This window comes from Enoplosus armatus, chromosome 2 (assembly GCF_043641665.1).
Source record: "Enoplosus armatus isolate fEnoArm2 chromosome 2, fEnoArm2.hap1, whole genome shotgun sequence".
NCBI lineage: Eukaryota > Metazoa > Chordata > Actinopteri > Centrarchiformes > Enoplosidae > Enoplosus > Enoplosus armatus.
In genome coordinates, this window is record NC_092181.1 from 11,702,159 (window position 1) to 11,727,375 (window position 25,217).

Below are 25,217 nucleotides of genomic sequence, written 5' to 3' on the forward strand. Positions count from 1 at the left end.
GTTTGATTTGATGGAAAGCAGAGTAAGCACAAAGATGAGTCAGGAAACAATGACAAACAAATATAATTTCACATTTAGGTTCTCCAGAAAGTATTTGAATTATACTGCCAGTAGAGTATTAAGCCTTAACCCTAACCCTCTCTGCACTCTTGTTTAGTTTAGTATCTACTGACTAAGTAACTTATTGCTCTTTTGCGGCTCCTCATTATCAATCTATTTTACATGGCGTCAGGTGCTGGGCATTAGTAATGTCTGTCTTTATGCAACAGAGGGCACTATTTCAACACACTAAAATGTGTTGCCAGTCTCAACAACAAAGCACGACCAAGCAGGAACGACGTAATTCTGTGTTTGCAGGAGATATGTTAAGATTCCTGCGACTCTGCCCATTGAGTTTAAACAGGCTACAGGTCTGTAACGTCTTGTGAGTCCCTTCTTCAAGATTCTTTTATAAGAAAGCTTTTGTAAATATTGTACTTAATATGTTTCTTGTGGTTTACCTTTCCATACTTGAATTTTATATTTTTCTCTCCTTTCAACTTTTTATCCCCTCCTGTGTCTGATGCTCTCATGGTTTGTTTTCATGATCTCATAGTTCCATTGTTTATTTTTGCATTTGATTAAATCGCTTGCTTTTTTCTTTTCCCTGTAAAAACTTTGCAACTTTACAAGTAACAAAGACAAGTGCTATACAGAAAACGTTATTTAAATATTTTTATATACAGTATAATATAATATATTTGTATTCAAAATTAGAAACATTAGATAAGATAAAAGAGACTAGACAAAGAAGATTAGATAAGATAAACAGTAATTTCTTTGATCATATGTGTCTGTATAAAATTGACAAATACAAATATGTTCCCATTCAAAAGTTGACTATAATATCAGTGACAAATATCAGACTATAATATCAGTGACAAATTGAATGTCCTACAACCATGTAAAGCCGCAGCAGCATCCACCGGTCAGCAGGTGTTGATATCTTGGGCGGCAGTCGTCAACTATCAAAGTTTAGGGATGGAAATTATTTTGGACCAATCGCGGTTAGGCATCAGACTTTGAGAGCCAATCACATTCCATATTTGTGTTGTGGGCGTTACCCAAAAAGAGTGCGGCGGTGCGGTGCATCCTCCCTGGCCGGCGAGAGTTCGGTTGAGAGGGTGCTGGTGCTGGATGGTGGGGGAGTACCACTGATGAGAGAGCGGGCGAAAGAAGGGGCTATTTTACCACGCACTGGAGGATTATCACATTTACCTACTGGATACTGATAAACACCCGGGCCGGGTTTCTTCATCTACTGTGTGTGGTAAGTTCAGCAGAGAAGCCAGGGCCGGTCGTTGTAGTGAGGATGTAAGTGGTTAGCAACAGTAACCGTTAACGTTAGCTAGCGGATTATTGTGCCATGACTTTTCAATGATGGAGGACCATCAGCTTTGCTAATGTTAGCCGGCGCCGCAGAGCCAACGTGCTATTCATACTAGTCTTACACAGTCTTAAATTTATATTTTGTTGCAGGAATCTGTTTTAGAAGTTGAATCTTTAAGAGTTACCCTGAAACGGTGTGGTCATTGTCCGCTTGCTTTTATCCCCACCCAGACGTCTTTGAGCCACCCACACCCATGATGGGATTTTGTCTGAGGAGGCTGCTCAGTTCAGCCCTAAAACTCTCATTTGCATAGACATTAGACTATTTGGGAATTTGTGTTCACCTTCTAATTGCTGCAAGTAACAGACGCGCCGCTGTAGACCCCAAGTTGTGTTTAGTTGGTCAATCAGAGCTGTCGAGTCCTTGCAGGCATCTTTTTCGAGCTGGTGGGATATGAAGCACAGCACGCCAACTTTAAGCTAACGTTAGCAAGCTAACCTAGCCAATGCAGCTGTTTGGCCCAGCCGGGGTATATCAGTCCCTGCGAGCTATTTTCACAGCTAATTGCAATATCTTGACCCTCCCCTGCTGAAATATCCTTCCGGAGGTGTGGTGTGCTATATATTCCCGTGGCCTAGAGCTGAATGAGGGATGAAAGTTGCTGTTTTCGAGCTCGGAGTGAAGGGATGCAGTGACACGGCAGCCAGCAGCCACACACTTATCCCCCATCCCCTGACCTGACCCAGATTCGTTTCTAACCACCGCCTGATATAAGCATGGGACTTGATTGTGGGTTAAATATCTCTGAGCAATCAGCAGCTGATGTTGTCTCAGATTAATAAGAAGCAAGCTGGAGTGGTGTTTCTGTCATGGCTAACATTTAGATTGTGCATCAGCTGTTGAGGGCATCAAGTGCCAAGTTTTACAAAGTGACTCTGTCCTGTCTGTTTTCAGCTCAGTTTTTGGAAGTGTATGCTTTTATCAATTTGATGTTATAATTGCATCCTCTATTAATAACATAGTAAGCTTAAAACCACTGACCAGTCATTTCGTATTATATATAGGACAGCAACTAATGATTATTTTTATTATCGATAAATCGTTTGGTCTATAAAATGTCAGAAAATAGTGAAAAATGCCTGTCACTGTTACCTAAAGCCCAAGGAGATATCATCAAATTGCTTGTTTTGTCCAACCAACAAATTAAACCCGAAATATATTAAATATACTGTCAAAGAAGTCAAAGAAAAACAGAAAATCCTCACAACTGAGATGCTGAAACTAGGGAATGTTTGGCAATTCTTGATCAAAAATTACCTAAACAATTAATTGACTGTTAATTGACTAATTTTCTGTCCTTCATCAAATCGACTAATCGTTTCAGCTGTAATTATATTATTTGAAAGTAAATTGCCTTGGTTTATGGCTCAGAAAACTTCTCCCTTATTTGTATTACAAAACAGCCAAGGTTTCCCTTGGCTGTTGAAGACGCTCAAATGGTGAAATTACTGTACATGTGGGTTGGTTATGCACAGGGATGGAGGTGTAAAGGCTTGGAGCTCACACACCAGTCTGTGTGGGCCAAACAAGTCCCTCTGCAAAAATTGCCCTAAAGCAAAGGATAGACGGCAAATGACTCCAACTAAAAGACAGAATATAAATAACATTACATTTTTATTTGGTTTAAATTTCTCTAATTTGGTCAGAAAAAAAAATCTCAAAAAAGTAAGATAACAGGTGCTCCCCTCTCATTCTGTCACCGTTTATAAGAGATGATGATTCAGAAATCTTTACTGTAACTGCTACTATAAATAATGATTGAGACATTAGTCTTCTTCAGACGATGCATACACTTACTCACTCAGGTACACAGAGAGGGTCCAATGTTTTCAGATGACCACATTTTTTTAATAGTACATTAATATAAGGTTGGCCATCACAAGTCGCTGATTTTTGACAGGTGAGCAGAAACCACCATGGATGACTGTGATAAGCTAGAAATTATGGCATTAGCTATTGAAAGCCTAACTTGTTGTGGAAGAAATATACATTTTTGTTATTTGAGGGATTCCAGTCACCTGAAATACAAAGAAGAGTTTTCTTGGACTCTGCATTTAGCAGCCATTAGAGAAGCTGCATTGTCCTTAAAGCACTTTACCATCCGCTTCAACATTCAGCTGTATTGATTGCAGCTTGGTTGAATCGATATCTCCACTGAAATCGTCAAAATCTTAGTCATGGTGCCACCACCAAACAGTTAGATCTAGTCCAGGTAGTTTGGCATCAGGGTTGGGCGATATGGCGATATATACAGTGATATGATATAGATATCGACAGTCAGAGATTTTGCTGTACCAGTTTACCATGGCAACACTTTCTTTAACATCCATGGCTGAATTTAGCTATTGTCATCAATTGTGCAAATCAATGAGCCAGGACCTGCTTTATGGCAATACTGGATTTTTTAAATATGTTTTTGCATCAAGTTTGGTTTAAGACGTTCTTGTCTGGTTATTTTACCATTTTTTTACAAAATTACCGACAAACAAAACAATTTTTCAAGTGCTTTCCCAGAAAATGTATTATATTGTGAAGAGTTGATATTGTGATATATAATACATAGATCATGACAGAGGAGTAGTACATTCTCACAAGCCTCCCACTCAACAAGGGCTGGCCACTAAACGTCAATGATTTGAATTAAAAGTTGAGAGGCGCCCGAGTCAAAACTTATTTTGTCAGTTAAATCACAATTGTTTTTTTAAGTTGCATCATTATATACAGAGCAACGCATGATAACAGCATGGAAGGCTATCCATGTTACAAACCTTGTCCGATCCAAAAATGACCTAACTACTGTAACAACTAACAGTAATGGAAATGGAGAAGGGAGATGGAAGCACATGTCATTCCTGTAAGCAGTTTCGACGCTTTTAGCTCTGGTGCTAAACCACTTTCAAACCAGATGCTGGTATAACCCCCTCTGCTGCTGCCCAGCGTCATTGACTCTTTGGCTGACAGCACTGTCAGCAGTTACGCAGGATTTTATAACTGAGCTGTGACCAGGACGCATACTTTATCTTTATACCTATACCATATCTCTGACTGTGTGGAAGACTTTTAAAGAGGACATTTTGACAAAAGCCCAGGTGTAAATAAGGAAATGAATGATGGCTGTTTCAGTTTCAGGGTCCTGGTATTGTGCATGCTGAATCACTCTCTCACTGTCATGGCTTACTGGCACATTTTGATAGAACAAAGCATTCTAATAAATAGTTAATGTTATTAGTAACACCTGTGCTTTTCCTTCTATGACAAGTCAAGATATCTGCTGTCTTCAGTCATAGTGGTGATCTCATCTGTGCTCTACAAAGTGAATGGTGTCACTTTTTTTTTGTTGGTCAGATAAACATCATACTTTCTCTCCTCTCTACAGGTGGCCTAGAGTGTTCTGCTTCTGGTCTCCAGCAGCAATGTCACAGAGGAGTGGTCAGGAGGACCCGGAGCGGTACCTCTTTGTGGACCGCGCTGTGGTCTACAACCCGGCCGCACAGGCCGACTGGACTGCCAAGAGGCTAGTGTGGATCCCATCAGAACGCCATGGCTTCGAGGCTGCCAGTATTCGAGAGGAGCGTGGAGATGAGGTGGTGGTGGAGCTGGCAGAGAATGGTAAGAAGGCGGTGGTCAACAAGGATGATATCCAGAAGATGAACCCGCCAAAGTTCAGCAAAGTCGAGGACATGGCTGAACTCACCTGCCTGAACGAAGCCTCCGTGCTTCACAACCTCAAAGACCGCTACTACTCTGGCCTCATCTATGTGAGTATTTGTCATCCACTCGTCAGTTTCATTGTTGTGATTTATCACTTTGTCAGCACAAGAGTTGATGTAAACAGTTCCATCAAACTGTCCATTAGCCCCTCAATAAATACTAACTTTGTGATAAATATTTTCTTTTTAGTCTAGTTTAGTCTCTTTTTAGTTTAGTTTAGTAGATTTACATCAAGTAAGCCCAGTGTAATGCCTTGGGAAGCCAAATCAGTGGACAGTGTGCTGTAATGTAGTGCATTTTACCACATTACTGAATTCCTCCAGAATTGCTTCATTCATATAGTCAGTGCAGTGGTGGCATGACAATCATCAATGCAAAATGTGCGTAATATGCTCATTAAACTTATCTGGTCCATTCTAACCAAAACATCTACATATCTTGTCTGTAGCATTTCATATTTGAGTCTAAGAATTCAAGAGACTAAGAATCAAATTTCCCTCAATGAACAAGCCATCATGTCCTACATAAGCTGCCGATTTCCCCTGTGATTATGACCCACTTAGTGACATGCATTCCTGGAATAGCGCAGACATAGAGCTTGTGGGCCACCTGAGACCAAGGCAGGAGGCAGAGACTGAGGGGGTTCACACTTAGAGGCCTAGTCACAATGACAGAAATGAGCTTTGCTAAACTAGGTGTTACTTAGGGCAGAGTGTGAGAAGGATGGTTTGTTTCCTTATTCAGTCATATTGCTTGATTACTTACTCAGTAAATTATTTGGATTTAGACGGTGGAACTCATTACGAGATTTATGTAAAGTGATATCAGAAAAAAATGGTTACAGCAGGGATTGTCTGAAATCATTTACTTCTTACATGTACATAATTTCAAAAAAGCTTTCCTTTTAGGTCAGGGGATTATATTAGGTTTTAAGGGAAATGAGCTGCAGTTGAAAGTACTTTTGTGGTTTTCTGCTTTGGCCATTGAGAGGGAGCTTTGGAAGCTTTATGGATGAAGTCATGACATTTGAAAGGTTAATGAAGACGCTGTGCATTCTTTCTGTTGATGAGGCATAATTACATCACTGTCATCATCCAGTAGATGGCCTGCCAAACCACCAGCATAATGGCATTATGTCCCTCAGGGGAAGAATTAAAGGAAAGAAGAACATTCGCAGGTATTCTTACCATGTCGGGATTCAAACGGTCTGTGATATTCAGTCTATTCCAAGAGCTGTTTTACATTAACGTTTGAACTTTATTATTTTACCCTCTTCACTTGACCTTCGTCCTATTAAATGATTTGCTACATTTCCTTGATGCTTTTTAGCAAGTCCTAGTGTTATGTTATGGATACGTGTAGGTCTGCAATCAATAATTGTTTTCATTATTGATTAATATGACTATTATTTTCTCAATTGATCAATTAACTGTTTGGTCTATAAAATGTTAGAAAATGGTGACAGATGCTGGTCAGAGCCCACATGATGCCTTCAGATTGCTTGTTTTGTCCGACCAGCTGTCCAAAACTCAGATAATCATCAATCAGTCATCAATATTTTGTTGATTGACTGATCACTTTAGTTTTAGATACGTTATATCATGGTCTGTTGAGTCTACTACAGGTGGTGTCTTTTGTGAGCAGTATTAGTAAAAGTATGTGACAAATGATTATTTACATATATATTTGTTAAGACTTTCACAAAGCACAAATGTGACACAGTAGTAAGAATGGCACCTTCCAACATGACAGAATAAAAACCAAAATCTGACACTCTAACATTGATGTTTTCTGGTGTTCTGCTGTATTGTGGCTAAATATAACATTTCACCACATATAATAATTGATGTAATGTATTTTCGGTTGTAACCGGCAAAGTCTGGCAGTGTGAGCTCTGCCATGTGGTCGCTGTCTACTGAAGGCTCCCTGCAAAGAGACTGCTTTGTTTGTATCTCCTGAGAGCAGAAGTTGTTTGCCACCATATTAGAACAATGATGACCTTACCATGACCTTGATTTAACATAAATCATAGGCAATCTCTTTTCAGACCTCTTGACAAAAGTTAATCGTTGGTTCCAGATTGTATATGTGCTATAGCAAAACTCTCCTTTTCCCCACACCAGCTGCAGCAATCTGGTTATTAAGTTCACTTTTATTTATTCAGCCCAAGTTAAAAGAACATCTTTGTATTTTTCAGTATTTCCAGAAGGCTTATAAGGGAGAAAGACGTGACCCCAGCCCCATCTTTTAGCTCAGGGAGGCCTGTGCTGAGTCACACTGTAACCAAACCGCCTTAACACTGTTCTTTGTGTTCACTGATAACCAACAGCTGTTTGCTCAAATAACTGACATTTTTTTCCAGTTTTGCTGTCAGAAAGCCGATGCTTTATTAACAGTCAATCCATGTCAGCTTTTGAATATTTCTTCTGAGGGTTACAGATGTGCCTTTCTTCTGATCCAGTTTGCCTGCTTAGTCTATTTTTGTGCTGCTAAATTACCATCTTTTTGATTTCTCCGCAAAGCCTAAGTCCCCACGTGTGAAGCTAATGAACAAGGAGTTTTAAGAGATTTGAGTTGCATGCATGCTGAACTGTGTTGGTCATTTGCTTTAGCATTCCAGACTCTGCATGTTTTCCTGTCCTCCTTTTGAGGATTGTGTGACCTATCAAGTCAGACCAGCATAGCACAACACTGACATGTTAACCTCTCTGATGACTTCCATTCACACATCAGGCAGTGGATGATTCAAACTTGTTGACATCAGAACGAATTAAGAAGGACTTTATGGACTGAAGAAATGTGAAACTTCTTATGTTCAAAACATGTTTCAGTCATTGAAATTTTGATGGATATACAATGTCATGCCTGGCATTGCTGATTAGCATGGTTGACCAAATATGGTTCAACCCAGTGGCTCAGAAGAAAAGAGGAATGGGTATAGTAATGATGTCACTGTGATGTATTATTGAATGCAGGCCACTACATGCTCATCCTTTGTTGTATTGATGGTGCAGCGTGTACATCCTGAAGAAGATGGTTAGCAGCTCCAGGCTCCAGAGAGCTTTATGTGGATACTTGTATGCCTGTATTGGCAGGCTATTTCTCTGCTCATTAAGCCCGCCTCTTACTGGAGCATGGGTCTCTTTGTTCTCATCTGAAACCTGTTAGTAAAATCTTTTTTTGCTTGAATGTCTTTTATCAAGAAAATAAACATCAGGCCAGTCAAAGATTCTTATATTTTTTGCTACATACTAATAATGTTATGAGTCTTTATCTTCACACAGTTGCTTCGCTGGTCTCCATTCACATCTAGACCACAATGATGCACAGCCACTGCATTAAGAATCACTGCTAATGGTAGTTACAAGTCCATTTCATCCAACCCTTGCCTTGATTGGGACTCTTGCCAGTTGCCTGGGTTTTCTCTGTCCTGTGTAGAGGTGGAGACATTGGTAAAACCCAACTCAGTGACTCAGTTTCTGTGCAACATCACACTAATAGTGACACACTAGTAGAGTTATGCTGCTTAATGGAGGCGTCCCACTATAATTCCTCAGATTATTTGCATTCAGTCTTTTTTGAAGTCTTTTTTTTTTTTTTACACTGTCATCTTCCTTGTTACACGGATTCCTCTCCTTTCAGCTGTCAAAGCTGTTTGAAATTGGGTTAGCTCCCTCTCGTAAGCAGTCAAAAGCACACAGTGATGACAGGTTCGTCATTTTAATCAAGTGCTGTTGAGTGAGATTAAGAGCACCTAGAGATTTAGAGCAAATACTGCGCTATGAGAAACTTCATGGTCTGTCTGGGCACTATTGGACATAATTAAAATGTGTTTTGTAAGGCAAATGTATTCCTTAATTTCCTTGGGAAGTCGGCAAAGATACTTACGTGGGTTTTAGGGTTTGACAGACGTGGTAAAGCCCAGTTAGCCCAGTTATGTCAGAATGGAGAGCACTAATTCATGCAATAGCAGAGACCCCAGAAAATATTTCCCCCTTTTCCATTGAGAGAGGCTGAGGCCCTGTTGCTAAGCACTGCTTGGTTCACAGACATGTATTTGGACATTTCCGGAGGGCTGGGAACCCTTTCAACTGTGTCAGAGTTCTCTTCTGTTGACCATAGTCTCTCTGACCAGCTCAAATCCATTTATCAGCTCAAAATAACCATCATTATGTAGTCAAAGATACATATGTAGTTCATCTATCAGCTATATTGTTGATTGTAGTGGTAACTTTCCTGTGACATTCCTTTGTGCAAACTCTGCATTTTGAAAAAGGAATGATTCACAACACGCTGGCTGGCTGGTGTCTTGTTATGCCTGGTTGTGTAGGTGTCCCCTTGGCCTCAGAGCCCCATTAATCCCCCAAACACCCCCTGGAGTCTGCCGTCAAGGACAGCCAGCTGAGTCATCCCTGTCCCCACTGCCTATGGCCCATGCTGGGTCAGGAGCACTGATCTGTCTGCCTGGCACTCTGCCCACCATAGGGGGTTTGGGAAGGGGTTATTATGGCGACGGCTCTATATTCTCTTGAACTGCATGAAGTGTATTTTTTTTTTAGTTACAGTTAGTGAGGTGTGAGTGCTGGCCTCATTGATCAATGAACAACAATGTTCCTGCCGTTTTTTCCAGAGTAACAAATCTTTATGTGGCCAGGTTGCAGCACAGTGCTGTGTCTAAAGCATCTGTGCAAATGGAAGAGGTGGGGGGGTTGATGGCCATCTGGTGACATTACACCCCCCCCCCCCCCCCCCCCTCCCCTTCACACACACACACACACACACACACACACACACACACACACACCCACACACACACACACACACACACATGCACACACGTGGGCTACAGCAACACACGATCACCACCAGTGACATCAGTGAGATCCTCTCATTATATACATTTCTGACAGGGCTACAATTTCAGCCCGATTTTAGCAACTTTGGTCTCCATCACCAGCAGTGTTTGAATTTCATTAAAAAAAATTATTTGACTGAAGGTTTGGGAAATATGGAATAAATTAATTAATAAACATTGTTTTTTGGCTATATTATTAAAACAATGTTGTTTTTGTTTACCATAACATTTTTGTGTTTTTTAGTAGAAGAAAATCCTAAAAATGATAATACATCTAACGATAATAACTATTATAACTTGTTATGTTAGGCAATGCATATATTAAGTGATAATATTTAATTTTTGCCCAGCTCTGGTTGAGTGTTGCAGTAACATTGCCATGTGATTTTAGGGTCCACAGTATCAGACGATAGATATGTGTTGTGTATGTGTGAACCTTTAGCCAGGTGACAGTTGTGATGTGTTTGTCAGAGCCTTATTTCTCACTCAGTCACACACGCACACACACACACGCACACACACACACACTAAATCCACTCTGCTCCCACAGCATGCTTTGGTCATGTCACCATTGTTCCAGTTCAACAACTGGGTTAGCAGTCCCTGGGCCCCTTGCAGCCCACTGGCCGCCACAGACGACATAATTAAAAGAATGTGGCTCTGCGGCCCGGCTTCGCACAGAGATCAGAAAGGTGAAAAGACAGGGAGGGATGCAGCGTAAAGGAGTAAAAAGCAGAAGGAAAGTTGGTACATGGATGAATGATAAGGATGAGAGAAGAGAATAGAGAGCAGTAAATTGACATGTCTGGTCCGCAGAGGGAGGAGAAAAAGGCTGTGGACACCCTCTTTTCATCTTAATTTAAAGCATGATCATGACTGACAGATAGATGACTGCAATTTTGGCTGCAAAGTTTTTATTGCCATGATGTATTAAGACTTTTGATCCCAGTTATCGATGTGTGATTCACAAAGCCTTAATCCGGCAACGTCAACTATATACTGTGTACCCCATGCACTCTTGAGTTATTGGAGTGTTCCAATAGCAGCAGCAGCAGACATGTCAGGGATTAACCCTGTCCTGGCCTGTCTGACTGCATGTCTGTCTGCGTTATACAGCTGAGGGACCAATGTACAGTTGTGGATTAAAATCACCACCCCTGATTTCAGTCAAACAATGTCTGGGTGAAATTTCACCAGTTTAATGTAGAGACAAAGGAGATGGAGAATTGGCACACGTGAGGAGGATAAGTGAGCGGAGCAAGGATCTTAAATACTGTAGGATGCTTGGCAGTGTGCCAGAAACCTGCAGCCGTGCACAATTCTCTGGCATGAGCCGTGAATTCATAATCTGCACAACACAACGGGCCTCGCGCAAGAACCACTCATTCTGTGGCACGTAGTGTACAAGGGATTTAAAAGAATTTGTGACCACTTTTTAAACAAATTCTTACTTGCACTTTTCTCTTTGGTGGTCCAGACCTGTCGTATGAGTCATACAGGTTTTCCCATTTAGAATTTATTATAAATTTGTATGACAATACAAGGACATGGCTATTGCTTCGACAAGTCAAACCAGTGGAAGGAGGGAGGAGAAGGGTTATAGTGTTCAATTATTTTATGTGTAACTTCACATACTCTAGGCTATAATGTTCTCTCTACTAATATCTCAGTTTCTTTCATGTCCCCTTGACTGCCTCTGATATTAGTCATGGACCCACAAATGCAGCAGAACAGTCAGTCTGACATGGCAATTTTTGGGATGTCGATTATGCAAATGATGTAATCTCACAAACGTGCACCTCCTCATGAAAAGATGGCATTCATCAGGCTGAAACGAGCGATTTACGAAGATTTGTGCGGTTAAGAGAGTTTGTTGACGTAATAACTAATAAAAAATGTACATCTACAGGTAGCATCATCAGCGTCCAATAAAATCCACTCTCAGCACTGTTCCCTCTAAATTCCTTAAATGTTATTTTGTTCCTATGACTGCGCACTAAAAGGATCTTAGAGTCCTTTTTATGCTTATTCACTGTCCATTCAGTGCTCAGTATAATCAATGCATGTAAATACTTAAACACTATGAAATGTTAACTGTTTCGAGTGTGATGAATTAACAGTCAACCATGCTTCCTTTCTTTGTTTTTATAGACGTACTCCGGTCTCTTCTGTGTGGTTATAAATCCCTACAAAAACCTGCCCATCTACTCAGACAACATCATCGAGATGTACCGGGGCAAAAAGAGGCACGAAATGCCGCCTCACATCTACGCCATCTCAGAGTCTGCATACAGATGCATGCTACAAGGTAAGAGTGTTTCTGCTTCTCATCTACCTCCGTCCACCTCACATAGAGGAACAACCACTTTGACTTACATTAAAGTACCATTTAAGTCAGTGTATTGGCTTCAAAGGTTGTGTGTTAAATCATGACTTGTTTTTAGTGTTCAGAAATCTGTTTATATTACTACACCCTGCCTGCTGTGTGTCCTTAAAAGGTCACATCTACTCACCATATTTTCATTGTTTAACTAGACATGATGCGATTATCACTCTCGCTGACTTTGAAGTGTTTTCTGTGTGTGTCAGTGTTACGTGGATATGTTACAGCCAACTTACTGTACTAGGTTGTCTCTTTCTCCTTCTACATTATATTACATACTATTAAGAATCAATTTGTTCTTGTTTCCTCTGCATACACTGTTACCTGCACACCTGTATTCTGTAGTCCCATCTCCTCAGATGTGATTAGTTGATGCTACCTGGTCTTAAAGAAGAACCTAATGCCTTTATAGCATTTTGGTGGCATATTTCTGTCTCATCGAGATTGTGATTTTGCCAGTAATTTGAAGAATGCACAGAACAAGGGGCCAAAGCATGAGTTTGTAGTGGCTACAACATGATTTCACATAAAAGCTGGATTGTCCAATTTGGTGTGCGTGGTCTACTGGGAGCAGTGCTGATTGTAAAGCCTGACAGCAGCCAGGAGGAAAGACCTGCGGTATCTTAAGTTTCTTGGATGAAAGCACCATGAAAATATAGACATAGTAGTGTGTTTTTTAATTCAGGTCAGGCCTTCATACAGCTAAAGCATTAGTTTTGTTATTTTCAAGCATCTGTCTCTATTAATCCACACAAATATGACTACTGTCGTAGCACGGATGTTCAACATATTTGCACATCTTTCCCGTTACTTTAAGTGATACTTGAACAGCATGACACTGTCATCTGTGGCATCCAGTCTGCCCCAGTTGTCGCGTATATTCTGTTTTAATTCATCTAGGAACATAACATCTTGCCAGTGAAGGCCATCCACTCAGAACGATGTCTTCAAAGATACTTGCCTGGTAGATGGCAAGTGTCCAAGGCTCTCTGAGCAGTGACTGACTGGGATCAGACCAGCGAGAACAGAGAGGGTGACCCCATTGTGCTCGACAATAGGTCCTTTGTGTGATTGCGAGGGCCGACCAGTGGGGGTGGTGACAAACTGGACAGTCCTGTCAGTCCTTTTAGGCTTTGCTCTCCCCATGTTAGTACACAGAAGGAAGTTTCGGTTGTGTCAACAAGTAGCTTGATGATACCTGCACTCTCTTTACACAAAAACTACTGTCATAAGTGACAATTGCAAGACATTTATTTTACTACCCCCTTTTTTTACTGCAATTTTTTATACATAGTTTTCTTATAGTGATACTTTCTAAGCTTTATTCCAAAGATGTTTGTTGTGGTGTTGATTGAATGGTATAATCTCTTCACAGCTGATGATGTACAAGCACAGGAACATAGTTTCAGTAGTAGCCCCGCTGTAGCTGTTGTGGAACTCTGCCAGCTCGTCATTTAGTCAGGCTAGTTTCTTGTTGTCACCTCCTCCTTTTTTCTTCACACCCTCTATTCTCTACACACTGTGTTTCTACATGAATGGACATGGACGCATGGGGCAGAGCTGGGAGACCTGTCAATTAATGATTCCAACATATTTGTGCGTTTTCTTATTTTCTTGAAGCAGTGACCTCTGCCCTCGAGCTTTTCAAAATGCTGCATGTATTTACTCTATGTCTCAGAGTACACAAGCATGCCCTGTAATTTTTCATGCACTGGTACTCCAACCCATTTCCAGTTGTGGACGTATCAGAAATTAAGTTGTGGTTAAAAAGGAGGTTTGTGGGTTGGAGATTAGTGGACGCCAGCTGCTGTTCAGCTGTGGCCCTGAGCATTTCAGGAGCCTGGTTAATTTGAGTGAATAATATCCAGCTGTAAAGATTAGCACTGGTGGGGGTTTTCTCTTTTCTCCAAGTGGTAAAGTCACTGGAAAGCCAAACAATTTGGCAGAATTCATCACATTTCTTAGGTGTCCCTGTTAGGAGTTGGCGATATGGATGAAATTGTCTGTCAGGTTATATGTAATTTTATATTGCTGTAATGATGTGAATGTCTGTTTTTGGCTCATTCAGCAAATTAAATACCTGACAAGATACAAAAATTGCATTACAATTAAGCAATTGTGCAACATTGCCTTCAATGGTCCAGTATAGTACTGAAACAATTTATTGTTTAATTCATTAGTCGAAAACAACAATTTTGATTAAATCAATTAATCATTTAAGTCATTTATCAAGGAAAAATGCCATTCAGAATCACTGTTTTCAGTTTATCAAATATGAGGATTTTCAGCTTATCTGTTTAATATCATTGTAAGTTTCATATCTTTGGGTTTTTGTTGGACATAACAAACAATGTGAAGATGTCTCCTTGGTCTATTGAAATTGTAAAGACCATTTTTCCACATGGAACAGATAAGCAAATTTAAATAATCGTTTGTTTAAGCCCTAGTCCAATACAACCAAAGAACATTTCTGACAATCTTCACCATATTGCCCAACCCAGTCGCTGTTATCTCAGAATGTTTCAGTCGTTAGTATCAGACCTTTCACACTTCATGTTTAGACTTTGCAGCGTCAATTGCCATCTGAACAAGAAAGAACACTTGAGACACATAATTTGTTGCCTCTAATTTACGACCTTTGGAGCTGAACAGTTTGGCAAATCATATTTACGGCTGAAGGGTGTCTAAACCTCACAGGGATCTGTTAATTGCCTCAGCATTGCTGTGAAGCCAGTCAGTGCTCAGATGGGAGGTTAAATGAGGTGTTACCCAACAAAGACGGGGTGTGTAAGCAGACCTCTAGAACTTACTGCACATCTGTCATTGATTAGCGGCCCAGATACTTTACATAATTGCCCTAGCTGCTCAGCCGATGTGAACTCACTGATGCACAAGAAGCTAGTTTTATCATATCTGGAAATGTGTTGTAAGGAAATGCTGATCCTTGCTTGAATGAAAACATGTGTTACAGGACAGGTCTTGTCAGCAGTTGTGATGGATTCCAAGAGTGGACAGGCATCAACAGCACTGAAGGTGTCCCTAGGTGGGGTTTTGAAACAGGGGGTCTTTGTTTCTGTAGAAATGGTGAAAGACCCCCCTTCTTGAGTCTCTCCCTGGTGTTTAATCAGGGCGTGAGGTCAAGTCCAGTTAGATCCATCTTAGCTCCATGAGGTTTTTCCCAAAGCACAGCTCTTTGATTTCTCTCATAGAGGTTCATTTAGTCAACAATGAACACAGCCCTTCTCATCTCACATGTCAGCAGCATTACTGATATTGATAGAAGATTAAACAAATTGTTTGAAGAATGCAAAGCATGATCCCTGAAGTGTACAGTGTAACCTATACTCTCAGGAATGTGTGATCAAATGATCTTGGGAATGTTTACAATGGCACAGTGTACTTTCTAGGCAAACTCTGGCCCACCTGGCACCAATGAGGTCTATAGCAAACAGTAATGGCTTTGATGGCCTTTTGAACCCTGGCTTGATGCTGGGCTCTTTCAACCTCAAACCTCCTCCTGGGCACACCAGAGCGCATTAAGCTCACAGGAAATTTTTCTTTTGAAAAAGCGATCCACCATTTTTCAAAAAAGATGCCACAAGGAGATGTGGGGACAGATTTACAATCACTGAAACTATTGTTCTTTTTCTGCCAAAGGTTGCTCTTTTTTCCCCTCCAAAAAAACCTTGGAGCAGATGTGGTTGTGGACAGTGAAACCACACAGTCAGTGACTGAAGGAGCACTCCTGTTTTCTATGTAATAGATCCCACTGAAGGTCACAGTTTTATCCTTAATAGTACTATCACAGCTGGAACTATAACCATCACTATTACTTTGTGTTTTAAGTTCTTCTGTATCTCCATCAAATTAAATCTAATAGGACAGGTGACTAAAACCATCAGAGAGGAACACTGAATAGTATATCTTCTTCATGCTGCCAAAATTAAGGAGCTCTCTGGAGACCTTGTGTGCATCAAGATAATGCTTTCCTCCCTGACACACAGACCCACATATAGACACTTTCAACTGATTTACATTCATTCACAAATTGTAACCCAGAAGCACTAATTATATATTCCAATAAAATGAAACATCTGTTTGACCAGGATTGGATCAAACATAGTGGTACAGCCGTGACCAAAGATAAAATGTCTGTTTTGTTGTGAGCAAAGATGTGGCTTGTTCAGAGGTGTAGCGTCTTATGTTGAGGTCAATTCAATTCAATTCAATTCAATTTTATTTATATAGCGCCAAATCACAACAAAAGTCATCTCATGACACTTTACAAAATAGAGCAGGTCTAGACCGACTCTTTATAATGTTATTACAGAGACCCAACAGTTCCCACCATGAGCAAGCACTTTGGCGACAGTGGCAAGGAAAAACTTCCTTTTAAGAGGCAGAAACCTCGAGCAGAACCAGACTCTAGGTGGGCGGTCATCTGCTTTGACCGGTTGGGTTTGAGAGAGAGAGAGAGAGAGAGAGACAGAGATAGACAGACAGACAGACAGACAGACAGGTAGGCAAAGATGTATGGCAGCACTAACAGTAGAAGTAGCTATAATATTAGCTTAGATTAATAATAGGAGCTTTAATAGTAACAGAACTACGACTAAACATAATAACTGTAGAGATGAGAGTCAGGCAGGCCCATGGCGGCAGCAGCACCCAGGCGTACCAGGACCACGATCCACAGCGACCTACGAGTCGACAAAGCACAAAGAAACTCCGGGGAAGAAATAAAGTTAGTAACATGCATTGGACTGTGATGAATGTGCAAAGATGAGGAGGGAGAGGAGGAAAGCTCAGTGCATCATGGGAAGTCCCCCAGCAGTGTAGGCCTATAGGTCAGTGTCTTAAGTCCAGTTAGCATGGCCAGTCTATTTGGGAGACTGAACACAACCGTTGATCAGAAAGCTTGTGTGACTGATGAAGTATCTCCACAAAGAGAGCTCGCAAAATTCGTAATTGTGATTGCCGGTGCAGCTGATTCCACTTTTGTTGCTTAATGTACCTCCATCCGTCTTAGAAATGATGTGGATCAACAGCACAAATACCTTCACGTTATTGTCACCCAGCGTGAAATGATTTCTGGTAGACTTAGTTTATATGAGTGTTGCTCGTAAAGTCTCAGATAGTTCTTTATGTCCAAATTTCACCTGGTGGCTATTTTCTTTACATTGGCTACTGGAAAGGAGACTGCGCATCGGACCAATATTTCATTATATAATATTATGAGCTAAAGTAGATTTATTACTGCTTTGTCTTTCTTGTTCCATATTAAATATATCACCTTCAGTATGTCTTATTTTCCCTTTCACACTCAATGATTTTTCGTCCTCCTCCCTTTCAGTCACCTCTATTACTGTCACCACTGATTTATTTTGCACCTGATGTAGATATTAATCAAACACAGTTAATCTCCCTATCAGATTTCATTGCACACTTTCCTTCTCAGAAATTCTCCACGCAGGAAAGCAAATACTCTGAATCTCCATTGCGTTTGTTTCCATCTGTAAGTCCTTGGCTGAAGCATCAGCCCCAGTTCTGCCCACACCAGAGGCCTTTGCCATTATAGCCCTAAAATGGATGGTTTAAAACGATTGACTTCTTTGACTTTTAAAATCGTATTGATAGATACCTGTATGTAAAGGGATAGTCCAATCCCTTTAGACCAATAGTAAATGGTTTTCTTATATTTGGAAGGCACAGTAAGATGAAAGACAAGTATTGGTTCATGCCACTGCACACATGACTATAGCCTTTTTTTAATAGGCTGTAAAGCCCCATTCGGCGCCCTGTCATAAGTATAACTGCTCTGAGGTGTTACACTAATACACAATCACAAGCCCCCTCTGTGTTATGAGATTTTCCATACCAGAAAGGACACGACACCCAGAAGTCTTCAAAATCAGCAATGCTTAAGATTTCTGTTCTGTTGTTGTTATAGTTTAGTTTCATGCCAACACTCCTGCTCCATCCAAGTGTGCTTCGAAGCAAATCCCATAATTGCCACATGGTTTACTCGACCCACTACTTTATTTTAGTTGGAAAGATTGGTGGTAGTCCATGCATAATCATTATGCAGTTTTGGAAGTGTTTTTTTGTCTCTGATGTTGGTCAGTGTTACGTCATAGCTGGATGTATGGCTAGATTTGCAGGATTGCATTAATGCACTTAAAACAAAATTGAAGCTGTGAGGTTTTTTGTGGGTTAGAGGTGGCAGCTTAAAGGTTAGAGGTGCACTGCGACCAAAAGGTTGGTTGTTGCCACCCAGGTTCATAAAAAACGATGTTGTGGACTAGAAAATAATATTATGTTTGAAGTAAGTATGGTGTCTGCATTAATTGTTGTTGTCTTTAAAGCCCCAACACACTGATAGTCCACTCACACAAGTAACTGAAAACACCTGTATGGGTGTGCAGAGCCTTTAAGGAAGCGTCTGCTATGGCTGCACAGTTCATTGTGGATTTGTTATTAGCATTCAGGTTTCCATTAAGAACAAGTGTGTATTTCAGCTGTGTAATTGATGCATTCTAACAAGTATTTGTTGTAGATATTTGCTTTATGAGAATGGATTCAGTAAGCAGTGGACAGCCCTGTATGCTACTGAAGAGGAAATTAGGTCTTTGATTTTCATTTTATAGTTGAGTGGACGCTCATTTACTGAAATAACATTTAGAACTGCTAGTTAATGACTTGGGTAATGGTTTAATATACTGTCTGTACCTAAGCAAACACCATCAGTAACATTATAGCTCCCTTTTCCTTCACAGGCAGCATAGAGACACATCTCTATTTCCTCCTGTTAATGAGACAGCTCATGGATTTGTCTTCATCACCCTTAGCATTCAACTAATGTGTTCTTCTATTTACATCACTGTGGTTTTGTGGAGTTTTTGTCCTGCTGTGACACTTCAGTAACGTTTCTGAGGTGAGTGTTTGCACTTCATTGCCACTCCTAAATACAGGCACTAGCCATCAGTGGCAGACACTGGCCCAAGCCCAGCGTGCCACAGCCTCACAATGAGCTCACTGTCGTGAGCTGAGATCAGCTCCCCATCTCCCCCCCACTCCTTCTCTTCTCTCCTTAGTGGGAGAAGCACCACATGCAGAGCTGCTGTGTTTATTTCAAAGCTGCAAGACATCCTCAAATGTTTCACTGTCACCAGTTTGTAAGACCATTGACGCAGACCCTTTCTGAAGACTACTTTATAGACATCTGTGTAGCCTGGGGCATGATATGATATATTTTAAACCTGTATGTCTGAAACGCCCTGAAGATCGTCTGCTTTACTCCAACTTTTATACAATCCTACTATTTTTATGATCTGACAATGTTTCAAACTTCAGCTTTCTCTTTAACTAATACTACTATATATCCTGGGGGAATCTTCACTGCCTACCCAACATAATGGAGTCATGTGAAGCTGGCAAGAACATTACCAATCATGCGAAACCCACAAAAGCAGTCCTCATGACCATCAAGTAATGTTACGTAAATAACAGCCCCTGCTTGGGTAGTTATGATCCGCACAGAGCGACAGTCCTCTGCCGTTAATCATCTCTTTACAGTCTGGAGACATGGTGAATGTTGCAGCAGCGCTGGCAAATAGATGAATGGAAGTGAACTGTCTCACAATGACTGGATCATATCTTTCCAGTGTGTCTGCAGCCAGTCTGATAAAGGAGACAGTAGCTTTCTGAGCGGTGTTGTGTCTGTGTCTGATTCAGATAGGGATGTGAATGTGAAGAGAGATGAGAAAGAGGTGGGGGTATAGGGGGGATTGTGTTTGCATGTGTGCTGTCATGCACGGAGCAGCAGTTGACGTGATAGCTTGAGAGATCCTGAAGGAATGGAGTAGTGTTAGTGTGTGCGTGAGCTTGCATGCATGTTTGTGAGGCCAGTTCCCCTTGTTAAGGTACTTAACTGCAGGAAGTTCCTGGTCAAAGCCAGGAAACCCAGGTTGTCCCTGATGAGCCATCCAGCTGTGTCCTCAGTCAGATAACCTTCCATCATTTTACCCCGCAGTCAGCACTTCAGACCAGGAAACCTTCTTCACCTTTGGCAGAGTGGTCCAGCCTGGGACTCTACATGTACAAAATGATTCACAGCATGGTTTAGAGCAGTGGTACCTAACATCCTTCCCTCATCACATGTTATAGCCTTGAGTGCCAGTTGTGAACAGTTCATCCAGGGTGTGTTATTTTTGGATTGTGTTGATTTATATTTCTCAAGAAAAAGCAAAATTATAGAAAATTAAATATAATAATTTTGTGATTAATCTTGGGACCCCCTGGTGGGATCCCGGCCTGCAGGTTGTATACATGTGAGTGTTCCTACATATATAAAATAATCTGGAAGTCTGAATACAAAATGAGTGTCCTCCCTCCTTTTTCATGTCGAGTAGATCAGGGAGCCGTCAGACTAAACATGCTAAACTGAATTAGTACAATCAAGGACTGGACCACTAGCATTCTGCTGTGTGTGCTCTGCTGCTCCTCATGGTTAAACAATCAGCTCTCTCTTACAGCCACCTCTACTGCTGTGATTTTAATCATGTATATTTTGTTAGCTTGGTGCTGGAATGGCAGAGGAAACCATCCACACTGTAGTTTGTCTTTTCTCATCCAGTTTTTCATTCTTTCCTTTGCAAAGAATCTTATTTTTATGAAGTGATCTAATACAGCAGAATTAGCAGGTTTTGACGGCCCATTCAGGAACAGAGAAATTATATTTTATCAGTGTGTATCATTTTCTGCCTGTTGTACAAAGTAAATTAATGCAAGCTCTTGTTGCCTTGCAACCGTTTGCTCAGGGCAAACTTGAGCAGACTGTTTTTAGGCTGTTAGTGAGCTACTGAATTCATTTTAGAATAAATATGAATGTTAAGGCTAGAATTGGCTTGTTTAGTCACACTGAACCACTTCCCTGAGGTATTGATGGCTTATCTCTCCCAAGTCAATCTACTAATGCACCAGTTGTCAATCACCAATCACCGGTAACTCCTTCAATTAACAAAGATGTAGACTCTGCAATACAGTTAGAATATTAATGGCCTCTGAGATCAGGCCCCTTGATGAACAGGCACTTACTCATCAAATGGAGATACAGGAAACTGTCGTAGCTGAAATTAAATAAATCACATAAATCTCAAACCAATCACAGGACAGCTTTGAGCCCACTTTGATGAACTGCTTTCTGCTCCCCAAACATGGCTACAGATCCAACCCGCAACATTAAGTCAGTAGAGTGCAGCATGAAGAGAGCCTGATGACTTATCTAATCTTTGGGCTTCTTGCTGCTCAGCCAGCCATGTGACTGGACAGGAGGCCCTCTGCCTTTGTATTGACGGGAATACAAAGCACAGTTTTCCCATGACATCATCACCTTTATTTTCCCCTGTTAGGCCTCTAGATGACTCTGATCTGCCCCACGTCAAGCTCACAAGACACACCGGAATACCCCAGAGATTAATGGAGACGCGTTAGATGTCATATTTTATTGCCACATGACCACAGTGATAATTGCCCTCAGCACAGCACACATGAACAAGAAAAGAACTGGATCACTATTTGTGACATCATGCTCTAAGTGATTGACGCCATGTTCAGTCAAGCTTTTACACATTTCATTTTACTAATCTAGCTGACATTTTAGAGATCCTTCATTATAATAGTCTACATCCAGTAAAACCCAAACAGATGATAAAAGTACAAATATGGCCTCTGCCAGCCAGGTATCGTAACAGTAGCGTAGTGTGAACAACAATGTTGTTTGTATGTGCGTGCGTGTGTTAGAGACGGAAATGGAAATTAAATGAATTGAATGAAAATACAATGATGGCATAATTGGGATTAGGATAAATCTTGGGGGCAATCATCATCAATCATGGTCTTTAGGGGCATTCTGAGATTTCTTGAGGCATTTTTTCCCTTGCCCCCCAGTGCCTATATTTCTGACGCTGTTGGTATCGGTGTATATGTCGGCCAATAAGTACAGAAATGAAACTAGGTTTGGGGTAATTTAGAATTGGTATGTATCTTGGTCACAATCCCAATATCAAGATTGTTGTTTATGTTATGTGTTTATGAAAACTAATTACTATCTGCTGATATGTCTTAATGGGATTTGTGAAATTCCCAAATATTGACGTCAGTATTGGCCTTAGAAATCCTATATCTATCAGGCTATAGTGATTATGTTGTTTATGTGTAACTAATTGGCATGGCTGCCTATCTTGGCCAGGACACTCTTGGAAAAGACATTTTTAAATTTAATTCTGTAAAGTTGGTTCAATAAAGCTGCATGCAACCTGAAATGGATCATATGTGTTTTCTACTGTATGTTCCAAATCTGAGTTAATCGATATGTACTTGTGTAAAATATAGTTCCATCTGTACTTATATATTATACATATATAAATATATGTATACATATAAAATCAGGAATTATTAGCCACCCTGTATTTACCAATATAAAGCTGACATTACAGTTGCCTTATCTCTCCCATGCAGTGATTTGACTTCACAGTCCCCCTTTTCTGCCTTTCTGACATTTCTGACATTGCATACTAGGAAATAAGCGTGGTGTAATGCTGTGAAGCATGAGCCTACTGAGAAATATGCCCTGACAAAAGTAATTTTCTTTTTCTGATAAAAAAAAATGAGTCTCAGGCTGTGAAAAACATGATATTCAAAACTTTTGATGGCAAGCTGACATGCACACGCTTAAGCTTGACTTTGACCTTCAAATCCACAATCTGCTGTTAAGACTTTACTTTTTGCAGTGTGTTTTGGTGATGAGGTTGTCAGTCAAACCTTGTGAAAACACAGTGGAAACTGAATCAAAGACTGCTGAGGTTGACTTTATTTTCACCTCCTCCTCCCCTCTTTCCCTCTTTTTGTCTCCCACAGATCGAGAGGACCAATCCATTCTTTGCACGTGAGTATACAGGCTCAGGCCACTACTGCATGAATTTTATATAAACACTTTGCTTTGTTGAAACTGTTATTGAAGCATATTATGGTTATTGTTGATAAAATCATTTTAGGTACCCCGACCCCACACCTGTATACCTCTGCATATTATATTGCTGGGATAAACTGGCCATATTGATAGCTTAAGGTTCATGGTTCATTCATTACCCTCCCCTCATGCATGTCTCCTTTCCCCTTTATATTCTCGGAAATAACATCACATGGTGCAGTGTTTCACCAAGGCTTTTCCCCCCTTTTTTTGTGTCTGAATTAAATGACAATAATGCATTTACTGATAATTACACAAGTTCAGGAACAGTGCAAGTGAACCAGCTGCCCCCAGGGCCTTGACAGTTATTTTAAATGGTGTATCTCAGTGACACTGTCCAGACTGTCACTACTTGAGAGAAAAGTGAGAAATGTGGGTCTGAGAAATGCCTGACATTTGTGCGACGCAGCCCTCTGGCGTCTTTTCAGTGACAAGTGTCTACAGATGACAGAAATGTCAGCAAAGAGAAATGCCAGAGAGGGTATCAAGACATTAACCATGCAGCAGCCCTTTTACTCATGCAGGGTGAATGGCAAGGTGTTGTGTTATTGTGTTATTTAGTCCCTTCTATAGACACACAGGCTGTCAACACACCTTACAAAATATTTCTCTTTAATACACACCACAAACAAAGCCTTAAACATATTGCAGGGCTGTCACTAAAAAAATCTAGTTTGAACAAATGAGAACTAACACTAAATTAATTTGAACTCAACCCATGTAACCTAGTACTAAACAACTGACATTGTTCCCTTCATTTACGGTGCCTCTGCTGCCTTATGTGAGTTACAATCTAACAGGAAATTTCAGATTTGTTGTCATGGTAACATTACTGTAAGGCAGTTGCATTTCACAGTCAGCAAACAGCCTTTACCTTTATCCATGATTTTACATCTATGATATCAAATCCAAAATGCTTCCACGCATTACTTCTCAGATGGTTTGTTGTCATAATTATTTGTTCAGCAAGGCTAGCCAGTTTACTAGAAGACAAGACACAGCCTGTTGCATTTACAGTGAAGAGTATGGAAGTTCATTCTTGACCACGAGATACGCTTAAACCACCAAACATTTGTAAGACATCTGTGAATCCTGAGTTTGAACAGATAATTACAGATTGAATATTTCATTTTTGAATGGTGGGTCCTGATATATTCTACAGTATTCTACAGTTGAATTAGCACCTCTACCATGCAGTAAAAATGTAGTATTAGGGTAACTAGTTAGCACTTATATTACATGGTTATTGTATTGTATTGGGTTGCTGCCGTGTTGCACAAAAGAAGGATATATTCACGCTTACACACAGACATTAAAATATAGATTATGCAGGGCATTATGCATTATCAAGGGCGTTGGCACTGAGATACACAAACCTATTGCAAACCAGTATAAAACACTTAATATGGACATGCTAACAAAAGACATGATTAAGTCAGCACTTTGTGTGTTTGTGTGTTTATGTGGCATGTCGTCTGAAATGGGGGAGCTGAGGAATCTAACACCCAGCAGTCCAAGGCCAACAACAGAGACATTGACATAATCCCTCCATGATTACCCTCTGTTCACAGTAGCCAACAAGACTGAGAGCACTCTCACACACACAAACACACACACACACACACACACACACACACACACACACACACACACACACACACCGCTCTCCCAGTCTTTTACTCTCAGCCACATCACACTCACTCACTCTGAAAGCAAAACAATATTTTGTGTGTACTCGGTGTATGCAAATTTGCACTTACTGTAAAACCTCAACTATTCTCTAAATCTAAACTGCTCCGCCAAAGTTTTT

At 40.6% G+C, this 25,217-nt stretch overlaps 1 protein-coding gene across 1 annotated transcript in view; it reads left to right on the top strand.

The window, feature by feature from the left end:
- The first annotated feature begins 4,842 nt into the window (after positions 1-4,842).
- The window catches only part of LOC139292319 (myosin-10), a 52,547-nt gene continuing 32,172 nt past the window's right edge, over positions 4,843-25,217 (top strand). Inside the window, exons 1-3 of the mRNA XM_070914629.1 lie at positions 4,843-5,187; positions 12,147-12,303; positions 23,296-23,323. Of these exons, the coding sequence (XP_070770730.1) occupies positions 4,843-5,187; positions 12,147-12,303; positions 23,296-23,323 (530 nt within the window). The remainder of the gene's footprint in view (positions 5,188-12,146; positions 12,304-23,295; positions 23,324-25,217) is intronic.